A 12,417-nucleotide genomic window follows, 5' to 3' on the forward strand; every position below is an offset into this window, starting at 1 on the left:
GAGAAACTTCTTGTGGGCGGTTTTTTAAATGGTTTTGCCCAGGTGAGAGAAGGCAGAGGTACCCACGGGGTAGTAATTGGAGACGATTGACTGCTAGTTGTCAGCACCATGTGTACTCTTACCTTAGCTCGCATGGGCAAAACCATTCTCTTCCTACGGTCCGAAGGAGTTCCACCTTTAAGCAAGTCATTCTCAACTTCACAGAGCAGATCATTTTACCACTGGTTTTTACACAGTTAACATCTGAAACAGGACTACAGAAACTTCTTGTAGGTGTCGGATTTTTTCCTACTTTTTTCATTCTCAAATATGCTGTTTCATTTTTTTAAATTTGGGATCTTCTTTTGTTTGTGGATTTTATTCCTGTATAGTAACTGGTTAAGAAAAGACAAAGTTCTGGCTTACAATCATTAAAAAAGTCTCATGAGGTGTAATCTATGTACATATGGAGTTTCAGATTTGTTACTATTATAATTAAAATTCTTATCTTTTAACTGTTACACATACCAGGTATTTATGATCTAATTGTGTTATTGGTTCTGTCCTTCTGTTACTTATATAGTTATTTAATGATAATTAGGGGCAGATAAGCTCATAAGCTGATGCTGAGTAATACTCCTATTCTATAGCAAATAAGGTTTTGTTTATGAAAAAAAACATCATTATGCGCCTCTCCATTATATGTTTAGCAAATGTAATGCTATTCTATCTACTTCCTAAGTTAGATCGAAGTAATAGCATCAGATTCCATTATCATAATTTTCTTTGAACAAAAAGGTACACATTCCTTGCCTAGTTTCGCTGTTTGTGTTTCTTGGTCATTTCACAAAATTGCTTTGTCCTTTGTTCTAACACTAAAGAGTACAGGGAGATTTAACTTCTTATTCAATTCATGAGAATATTGGACTTATGACTTTGTGTTTGCATGGCAGCATGCTTTTTGCTTTGTGCCCAGCAGCATTTGTAAAATACTATATTCTAAATCAGTCCATCAATTACATTGCAAAATGAGTAGACTACACATAAAGTGCTGAAAATGGCAATCAACGGTAGACTATACATAAAATGCTAGACATGGGAATCAATTGTTGATTCCATGGATGATTTAAGAGCTTGAATGATTTTTTTTACCCTGCTTCCATCTGGTGATAGCTTAATTGGCATGCTTCAGCTGTGTGCTGCAGGGTTGTTTTTTTTGGCTTAGTTTTTAGAGCATTGATCAGAGAGGGGAATGCTTTACACGAAGAATGCTGTAATTGTCGTCTTTATTTATAAAATAACCATAAAGTGCTCTTACTGTTAAAGCAACATATTGAGTCTTAGAAGTGCCAGCCAGAACAGCAGCGAATGAAGATTATTTTGATTTCTCTATAAAATGAAGCTTTTATAATGAGTAAGGTGCTGTTTTATCAAAACTTTCTTACTCATGGTATATGTTATTGTCTTTTATAATACAAAGGAATGAAAAGAGAGTAAGTTTGTTACTACTCCCTTCAGTATATACATAACCTAATGATCAGTGCGTTTAAATGTAGAGCAGACGATTACTATAAGGACCTCTGACCTATGGCTAGAAAATTGTACCTACCATCTAGCAGGGGTTCTGCGGAATGAATAACTGATTTATTAGAGACAGTAAGAGGAAAAGGAGAGGTTTGGGCTTCACTATTCACTTTAGAGCTGGTGGAGCATCTCCAAAGTGACTAATGGAGCGTCACTAGTATTCTTTATCTTAAAATCGTGCTACCGTGTTAAAGACTGCTGGTATATTCTACTCGTTTTCTTCACTCTGAAACTACTCACATTTAACTGAGAAAGAGAGTTCTATGACATTGCACACCCCATATTTGTACAGGCTTATTCTAAGGCACAAGTCCCACCCACCAATTTTTTCCTGCAATGGAAAAGGGGACAAAACATAGATAATGTTTGTGTGGGTGGGTCTTGTTTGGTGATTGTTCTATGCACCCGATGTGAGTCTTTTAGTATCCTCTGGAAAGGGTGGGGCATAACAGAGCAAATGCAGTAATTAATCCGTAGATTGATTGCTCGTAGCAGGTCAGTGATACAACTGCGAGCGTGTTTTTGGAGTGTTAGTAGTGGTACCATAGATAAGCTGGGCAGTGATGTAGCCAAACCTGCACTGGAGGCAGTGGAGGGGTGTCCAGAAGGGATTTGTGGGTTGCATCAAAATGTGAGTTTTTGCAACTGCGGTTTATGGTGTATATAAAGCAGATTTATCCCCCACTTTCACCTCCACATCTTTTTGAATTATTAGCAATGATTGGCTTAATCCTAAAAAGTTCCCTTTGATTTGTAACCTATAAAATGCGTCCACTTTAGTTTTTAAGACTAAATGGTGAATATAGGCAGTTTAGCTTCAATTTGGCCTTAATGCTAAATAATCTCTTGTGACCCTATGCACAAGTTTTGGGGCAGAATAGTGGCAGTTAGTGCTGTCATTTTTTGCGCGTTGTGTGCTTAGTCACTTACGTTGAGAAAATTAAACTATTTTGAAGAAGGTTTATTTAACTGAGACACTTCACAATTATCTCAAACTTCTTATATTCAAATCACTGTGTGCATTAGGGGCTTAATTGCAGTATTGAAAAAAATCAAAACATGGATGGATTTTCCACTTCAGAATTCTTTAAAGAAAGCTTTCTTGAATGCTCGTGCCTTCTGTTCACTTTTATTTAGAGTGATCTAGAAATGACTAGTTTAATACTGTTTGTGACATTTGAAGTCTTGATGTGGTTAGATAAGTTTGAAGCTTATAATACATACTTTTTAATTAATCATTAAAACAATAAATTTGGTTTAAGGACAAAAGTATGTCAGATGCACTTGTCAGTGTGGCTTGCACATAATTGCTTGTTTCATTGTGTCAGCATTTTACAACTTTCACACCCAAAATTTGTCATCTGCACAATTTTTTTCTTATCCATTCTTGACTCGGGAATTTTATTTGACAATAGGCTTAATTACAGCTGATGATTATTTTTTTTAGATCTGTCACATAATAAAAAATAGCATTTAATTATATTGTATGTTTTTTCACTTAGTGTAAGACAGAGCGAAGATAGATAAAGTTGATTGAGCTATTCCTGGAAACGCAATGATATTGGAACTTTGTTATGTGATGATAATTTCTCTGAAGACTGTTGTATATTGTAAAAAGTAATAATAATTAAAAAGTTACAGTGTGCCATGTTCTAGCTAACTGTTCACATGTGGAGGTTCTCTCTCACACAAGCACATACTCCAAAAGATGTCAGTTTAGTGCTAGATAATATGAACTGCGTTTATTTTGGGTTTGCAATAAAGCCTTTTGCTGCTAAGTATATTGTTATATATGACCATTCTTCTCTTCATGACTACTTGAATGACAACAGCCCATTTAAATGACTTTATATGAGAATCCTAGTGTGATTTTTATTTTGCAATTTGTGATAGAAGCTTAGATTCAACAAATATATAATCTTGGAGTCAAGATACAGGTAAAAACCCCTCCACCCCCGGACCATCGCCCCAAAGAAAACCTCCCCACCCCATTTTCAATTCTTTTTACGCGCCAAAATACATATTGTTCCCAAACGTATTTTATATGCTTTCCATAACAATTTCAGCTAACCTTGCAGGCTAATGGGACGCTTTGGGTGCAGAAGGCCCCCTACGACCCAAACAAACTTTTATGCTCAACTCTAAATATTTTATTTATTCTACATCCTCACTGTTATTGACATAATCACTGTAAGTAATAAAAACAGAGCCTTCCATAATTTTCAAACGTAAAATTTACCTCCTTCAGCCCTTCATAGGCAGCTCAGAGACCCTTGCGGTGCGATCAGCCCATACGAATGCAAGAAGCAAGATTAAAAACAGACAGAAGGCCGCGATTTGCGGCTCTCGCAGTATGAGAGATTATTTCCTTTCTCCACAGCATCACATTCTAATTCGTCATCAGCTTTCAGAAGCAGTGGTGTCCCGACTTGGACCCAAGCTACCAGTCCACAGAGCTAATATATCGCATCACTTATAGGTAATATGATTTAAGAGAGTAATATATGTATTCTATCACCTAGCTCCCTGCCTGGACTAAGAGTCATGCGATCTGATACGGTCTCCAATTTACAGACATTTATCACCTGCCTTAACAACAAAGGTCCATGAAGAGAATTCTGATAAAGATTCTCTTCTCAAGCTTTTAAAATCATCAGAGAGATAGAAACAAATTAATAGAGTGATAGTTTCTTTACATACAGCCCAGGTAGCTACGCCAAAAAGTGCTAAAACAACTTTTATTGATATTGAATCAGTCATCTCATCAGTCTTAAGTCTTACATATTAATCTGTGCGTTTTTCTTTTTTTTTTTTTTTTGTTTTTGTGATCTTACAACTTCTAGACGCTTTTTTCTTAAATTTGTCCTTTTCCTCTAATCTTAGTCATCGTTAGCGGTGCACATAGCTAATGGGAATCAGTTATGGAACAAAGCTTGGCGTCCCAGTTCTGGAATTATGGGTTATCAACATCCCACACGCATCGAGACCCTGGCCAGGGGTATCGGATATAGAGTGTTTATAGATTCACAGAGGTCCCTCCCTCGTGCAGGCAGTATCTCCAACAGCAAAGCATCATGTCAGTTGAAATCAGCGGACACAGTGGATTGGGCCTAGTGGAAATGGAAAGGACATTAGATTATCAATGGTTCAACTTGTTAGCTGGTTATTGAGAATACCTATTTGCGCCTTCGGTATATAAGAAACATTTTCGTGGTGCCGCGGCACTAAAAACATGTCAGATTTTCTTATTTTTGATGTCTGCTTATGCACAGGTAGTTCCTGATGGGGGCAAAGGCCGGGACAGCAACATGAATCTGCCTGCATGCGACCTCTACAACCCGAAATAGAAACGAACGCAAGCAACTTACAAAGAAAACCATTATCATGCGCACCAGAATTGACCAAAAATTTGGCACAATCCAAGTACCCTGGAAAAAAATATACCAGATTCTGAGAGCTGACCGAGATGTTGGATAACAGGGTTCGTAGCCTTTCTTTTGAACATAATTATAGAATATTAGTACCAGCAGCAGTTAATTCGATATAGAGAGAGAAAATGTGTGTGTGCATGCATAAATATATGTATGGGTAATAGTGCTTGCACCTTTAGGGTACTATCAGTGATTTATGTCGGCTGTAGATTGATGGGGAGTATTTGGGATAAGATGGTTCATGGTGTCCTGTATGTTTTACCATCTCTGCCTCTATATGAAATATTGTTTTACTGCTGTTGCTTGTCCAGTTGCATGAGAACTGGAAGTACACAAGCCCCGAGTAGCCTCATACTGGCTTGTCAAACTTGACTCCATCAAAAGAAGAAAGGTGAGCTTGATTTATTGATCAGAAAAGTGTATTAACATTCTAATTAGCACTATAGTTATGATAGTGCACTATTGGTAGAAAAGGTATGCTGCATGTTTAAGCCAGAACAACTGGATAGATGCAACAGTTGACAAGACTTGCCAGTCAGGCCAGTCATGGGCAGTGGAGAACAGTTCCTGCATGGTATGATCAGTCCACTTTTTGATTTCTGCAAGCTGTTCGACTCCTCTCTTCCGACCTGGTCATTGACCCCCACCCTTCTTGATGATTTGCAGCTGTTCTCGCTCTGCACCTAGGCAAGGGTTTCTCACATGAAGATAAACCACAGTCATATTAAAGGCTGAAGAAAAATGAAAAGGAAAAGACATACTATAAAAGGTGTAAAGACTATCTTTTTTCAGTTATCGTGAAAACTGAGAATGTTTCCAGAATATCAAGCGTCATTTGAGATGTGTATTTTTGCGACAGGTTATTGACATAGTGCGCAGCAATGTGAAGGCAGTGCTACAAAGAATATGGCGATGTATGGATATCGACAGCTTGAGACTTTGCCGCATCTTTAGTCGCATCTTCAACCGCTTGCTATGGAGCCATGGCCAGGGCTTGTGGAACTGCTTTTCTCCCATCAATGGGTAGGTCCAAGACATAAATACTTGAAACCCTTGATTCTCTAGGTTACAAATGTAGCCTTCCTATGTGTAGCTGCTCAGTTCTCTTGTATTTCTGGGAAATATCAGCATTAGGTTTTTGCAATGATTTTTTAAAAATATTGTCTTTATTAACATATGAGTTTTAGCCTTGGTCTAAAGTTGATGACAAAGGCTTATGGTAAGCTGTGGCTATGATAGAAAAATTACACAATTTAGTTCTGGTGTCATTAGCTCAGCACTCTTTGTTTTGAAGGTTTTCTAGCCTCTCAAAGTTAGGAGCGTGCATAACGTGTGTCTGTAATTTACTTTGTGTATGAGTGTATGTTGTAGCAGTGAGCATCTGTTATATGCAAATATTGGTGCGTAGTTGTTGATGATTTAGTCTATGTATGCATAAAACGTTTCAAGAAAATCTTTGAAAATCATTATTATATCTGTTAAGCCAAAGAATAGCTTGTCTGAGGCAACATTTGAAAATATTGTATTATTTTGTCAGCAAGTGATTGTCAGCTGATAAGTCTGTAGCATACAGATGTTTGAGACATAGAGAATGATATTAGCAGCATCAGCTCCTCACTGTGTGCTTTCTTTCTTGAAAGAGGCTGCATTTGGGATCAGTACGTACAGTTTGCATGACCTGCAGTAACTGTATGCCATTTTCTACTTAACAGTTGCCTGCAAGATTTTGTGAATTCTGTTGCCTAAATACATGTAACCTTTAAGCTTTTATATATCTTGTTTGTGTTCATGGATTATGCATGCCTAGTTTGTTTTTAAATCAACCACGCATCCTTGAAATCATGTGTAATACATATGTTGAGCCTATTTTCATGAATGATGCACACATTAAGTTTTATTTTCATGCATAATGAACATATCTAGTTTATTTTCATGAATTCTATGAAGAGCATGCCATCTTCAATCATCACGCATAATAGAAATCTATTTTCATTGATGATTAACATGCTGTATTAGCATGTATAATACACATATATAATACTCATGGTCCAGTTAATTTTTATGCATGATTCTCATGTATAATTTACTGTCATGGTCAGTGTTCCTTTCATTGTCTGCAATCCTAGTGTTCAGCTCACTAAAACTGGGTCATGTTGAGGTTTAATAAAGATGTGTTCTGGTTTGTTTTTGTTGATATTTACATGTTAATGCTTTCATAATGCATTGCTGTGCAGTCTTATAAGCATTGTAAATCACTGGTATCAAATAACTGACTAAATCAGTATTTCAAATAATCAGAGTCACTGTCAATTGACGTTTAAGACTAGTGATGGCATTAATGCAAAGTCACAATAAATGTTAATATAATATTGTGTATGTGCATATGTACACACCCACCAACACACACACACACACCCATTATTTCCTTTACAATCCCCATTTTTTCAATTTACACATATTGAGAGAGTGGGAAGACAGAAAATCCCCTTCATATCTTCTACACTTAGTTTGGGCTGCATCATCTTGAATGGACAAAAGCTTCATATCATTCGTGTTGGTCATTTTGGTTATGCAGCTGTTCATCAGATCAGTGCCCCCGAGTCATACGTTAATGTTCAGGACATGGGGGTATGGGTTAGTTCACTGTTTCTTTCCAGACTTGATTATACCAACTTTTGACATGCTGGCTCTTCACATGATTAACAGATGAGAACTCCCCAGCACACCTTGTAATCAAGTCAAGAAAGCACAATAATATCATCTCTTGTTGCACTCCATTGGCTTCCTGTTCAGGCCTGAGTTGATAATAAACTGGCTGTAATATATCTCAGTTTCATCTCACATAAATACGATCAGTCTTTGTCTTCCTTAAGCTTAGCCAGCGCAGTCAATATCCAACTTTTCTTGTCAGTTTCAGACACCAAAAACCTCTTGTCTGTTTTTGTGTTGTTCTGACTAAATTATTGCATTTCTACTCATTGACCTCACAAACTGCCTGCTGGAAACACTTCAAAAGACTGACTATGCTTACAACCTTCTTGCAAGCTTCTGGTCAGAATCCAGCCTTTCCCCATTATACCTGTCTGAGCTACTGATGCCATACCACCTGAGTTGGTCTCTTTGGTCTGTTTGTGTTGCCCTCCTCCTCTGCGGTACCTTGCATCAGATAAGAGAAATTCAGCAGATACTCTATTGGTTGGAAATCTCTGCCCCTTTCTCTTTGAACTGTCAACATTTGAAGTCTTCAAATCCAACCTCTAAACCCCTATCCTTAAGAAATATCTTGTACATATAATAAGCAAGAGTGAGATCTGCTCACCCCCAGTTATTTTCTTGTCGTCCATGCACTTGGTTCATGTTTATGAACCATTTTCTGATGCTTATATTTCCTACATGATTGACTGTCAGTTAATTCATAGTCTTTCATATTTTTTACATGTTTGACTGTCGGTTCATTCATTTTTCTTTCATATGCAGCACATGGAGTTGGTACTCACAGATTATCATCATCATTTGTGGTTCCCCTCACCCCGCCTCCATATCTAGCATGCTTACTGTTTACTCCTTAAACATCTTCATTCCTAGGCAGACCACATTATCCCACATTCCAAAAATTGAATCCAAAAGATTTGGCAATCAATTCTTCTCTTATTCTAGACCCAGTACATCAAAACCACTGCCATTCTTAGTTTGGCTCATCATTCAGCCTAGTCCATGTTTTAAGATGGCATTAAAGACTTTCTTGTTTCACAAACACCTCTCATGTGTTGGTAAAAGTATACTATTACCCTATTATTTGTATTCTGTACACACATTCTGGTCATGTCAAGAGCAGAGAGCCTTTCCCGATGTTAGAATTCTGTGCTATACAATTATTATTAGGTTTAGTGTTATTATTATTGGTGGAGGAAGAATGAGAATGATTAGTAACGGCTTAATTTTATTTAAAAACATGCTGGGTTCCATAATCAGTTTTGGTTATGATAAGGAAAAGATAACATGATGAAAATGAAATCTTCATCAGGACTTTTGCTTTGTTTTAGGAACTCTTGGGAAAAAATCTTCAGCCATAGTTCTGAAGTAGTAAGTGAAATGGAAATGAACTGTTGCCGTCGTATTGTTCAGCTGTGCCAGGATTGTCTTCTGATAGTGTACCAGTTTGCAGCAGAAGCCAGAAGTGTGGCAGCTACAGCATTTCAGGCCCAGGAAGCAGATGAGACTTCTCAGGTGCAGCCACAGAATGGGTGAGAAGTTAACTGTGGGTTTGTATTGAATGACATCAGCAGTTTACCCATGACAAAATTGCTGTAACTTGGGTAGGGAACCAGCTGGTTAAGTTATTCTGACAGGCAAGCTAACTCCCAGTTCATGAGCCACTGAGGTGAAGTTACCTGACAGGAATATTAAGAACTCCTGATAAAGGGTTTTGTTGTTAGGTTTGTTTTGTTTTTTCTGTCAAAAGGTGAGGTGGCATGAAACTGACAACTAAAATGAGAAACATAACAAAATTGAAAAAGGAAGCGAAAAGTTACCAGAAAGATTTATTTATTCTGACTGATATTCCTTGAGCAAGAATTTGATGACAGAAATATTATATTCTTTTGCAAACAAATGACCAGCAGAGGAATCCAAAAGGTACAATGTCTATTACAAAATCCAGTTTAATTTTATATGTCGTTTGCTACTCTCAGATTATGAATTCAATGAAAACAATATTTACTGAACAGTTCTGTACCATTATAAATGTAATGTGCAGTTTGTTAGGTGTAGAAAAATTCAGTGTTCACTTTCATTTAAATAAATCAGTCATGATCTCTGTATTTAGGTGAGAGACAGAGTGACTAAGACTGGGTGTGTGATAGACTTGATGTAAGACAAGGACCCAGAGGGATATGTGACTGACTGTGACTGCATAGTAGACAAGGACTAGATGTTTAATAAACTAGACTAGCAGTGGGTGTGTGACCAACAAGATGTTTGAGAGGAACTGTATGTGTGACAGGAGCTGGATGTGGTGACTGTATGATGGACTGATTATGTGACCTTTTGGACTAGATGCTGTAATTTGGATCAAAAGTTGTGATCAATATTAATAAGAAATAGGGCATAGAAAACTTTTTAAGGGAGCACAACCAGTCACTATAAAATAAATATCTAGTCCCATGGGTGGTTGGTTGTATCAAAAGACAGCACTGTTAGTACCTCTGGAGTGCAGGAAGCTGGGTGAGACATTCTCCTCTTTAGCACTGCCACCTATGGACTGAAACAGGTGCCACACAGCAACCAAAGACACCAATACTGACACTTGTGGACTGAGAGGGGCCTTTTCTAAATGGCAAAGAGTGCTACTGACCAGTCAGACTTACGCCGGACACATTCAAACCTATGCCACACAATAATACACCAGTAAACTGCGTTAGACAGATCTTTACATTTATGCTGTATTCTAATTGCAGTCCCATATTGTGTGCTTTTCGGTTCACATTTGTTTCAAAATTATTAATATTTTTACTCAGAAATGTACTAGTAATATTCAAAATTGTTAATAATTTTCCTGAGAAAAGAAATATACATATGTTCAAAATTGGAAAAACATTGCCTAATATGAGGTATATATACTTGCATGCCATGTTTCAAGCATTTCAAGTATTAGCAAGATACACTACAGAACAAAGTTTAAAAAAGGTGTATACGTTCCTCTCAAATTCATGTAGTTGTTCTCCATGATTGTTCTTTATAGTGCCTATACCATGTTCTAAAATAAAAACATTCAAAAGAAATGTAACCCTGATGTTCGGGGCATTCACTGGGTCTTGTCTCATTTCCTCTTGTGTAGTGACAAATTTTGGTATAGAGACGGCTTCTGCATAAAAGGTTTACAAGTGAGTACAGTTAACTGCCATTAGATCAGTGCTTGTCTGGCAGCTAAAGATGGTAGACATGGATTGCTGAGGAATGGGCAGCATAATTTGAGGGCTTCTAAAGTGTGAGCAGTGCGGCTACAGCTTGCCTGGCTGGTAAAAACTATCAGTGTGTACTGCTGAAGAATGGGCAGTGTCATGCACTTGATGGCTTCTAAAGTATTAGCAGTACAACTTGCCTGGCTGCTTAGTTGTAGGCGAGATGATTTCTGGGCAGCTGGAAGTACTTAATGTATAAGAACATGCAGCTTTCTAGTGTTCCTGGTGTGCTGGGAACATGCGGAACATAAATGCATAATTGCTTAAGTGTAGGCGTATAGGGTTTGCCTACCTTTTGAAGAACTGGCAAGACATTTTACCAAACTGTTTAATATGCCTACTGTATACCATGCAAAATTCAGCAACAATTATTATTACTTTAGTATTTATAAGGCACTCACTCTTATTACAGCAATTCATGGTTCATGCATACAAGCATTCATGCACATCTACTAACACACGGACAAAAAGAAAAAAATGCTCTGATATTTTTCCTTTGCTTTTTATTTTATCTTCATGTTTAGGGGAATGCTAGTATTTCTTTGGTTCTTCAGACACATTATTGTAACAGACTATTCCTTTTGGGAGGTTTTATTTCTTTGATCACATAGTTTTCTTTTGATCCAGTTGTGTTCATTTGACTATTGTGTGTAGTTTTGGCAAGCTTATGTAAACAGGCATGGATATCTGTCATAGCATTTGTCTGCCTTTGTGAACATGATTCACTGGTTCAACAGACATGGCTTTTTATATAACTATTGATGACTCCTCACATTTTCAGTCTTTGGGGTCATCTTTATAAACAGCTGTTTGCTATTTTTTTTTTTCTAAAACATTAGTGAACAAGAGAAAGGAACGAATTGGACATTTAAAATGTTTGTATTCTAGAAATGTTATAGTGATCATCATACTGTTCTTTGAAAACTCACTGGAAAGCATTGCTTTTCAGCTTAGCATTATGTATGGTAGTGTACATTTCAGGAAAACTGACCATTCTCACATAATTGGCTGTATAGCTGTGTTCATATGTGTGTGTGAGGGCTGTACATTTGTGTTCATGTAAATGTATGTCGGTAAGGGCTGCATTCCTGTGTTCTTATGAGTACTTGGGTAAAACATGTGTTCATATGTGGGTAAAGGATGTACATTTATGCTAATATATATTTGGGTTAGGACTATATACATTGGTGTTCATATTAATGTATGCTGGTAAGGATTGTATATATGAGTGTGTGGGTAAGAGCTGTACTTTTGTGTTCATATGAATGTCTGTAAGAGCTGTACATTTGTGTTCATATGAGTGTATGTGGGTAAGGGCAGTATGTCTGTATTCACAGCATGTGTGGGTAAGGGCAGTGTGTGTTCACGTGTATATGGGTAATGGCAGTATGTGTGCACACGAGTTATGTGGGTAAGGGTTGTATACTTGTGTTCACAAGTATGTGGGTAAGGGCTATATACAT

The 12,417-nt window shown here is 37.3% G+C and overlaps 1 protein-coding gene across 1 annotated transcript in view; it reads left to right on the top strand.

Moving 5' to 3' along the window:
* The window catches only part of LOC112574512 (tubulin polyglutamylase TTLL7-like), a 29,834-nt gene that overhangs the window by 14,977 nt on the left and 2,440 nt on the right, over positions 1–12,417 (top strand). The window contains 5 exon segments of the mRNA XM_025255638.1: positions 237–269; positions 5,285–5,321; positions 5,324–5,385; positions 5,854–6,017; positions 9,038–9,238. Coding sequence (XP_025111423.1) covers positions 237–269; positions 5,285–5,321; positions 5,324–5,385; positions 5,854–6,017; positions 9,038–9,238 — 497 coding nt within the window.

Source organism: Pomacea canaliculata, linkage group LG10 (genome assembly GCF_003073045.1).
Source record: "Pomacea canaliculata isolate SZHN2017 linkage group LG10, ASM307304v1, whole genome shotgun sequence".
Taxonomy (NCBI): domain Eukaryota; kingdom Metazoa; phylum Mollusca; class Gastropoda; order Architaenioglossa; family Ampullariidae; genus Pomacea; species Pomacea canaliculata.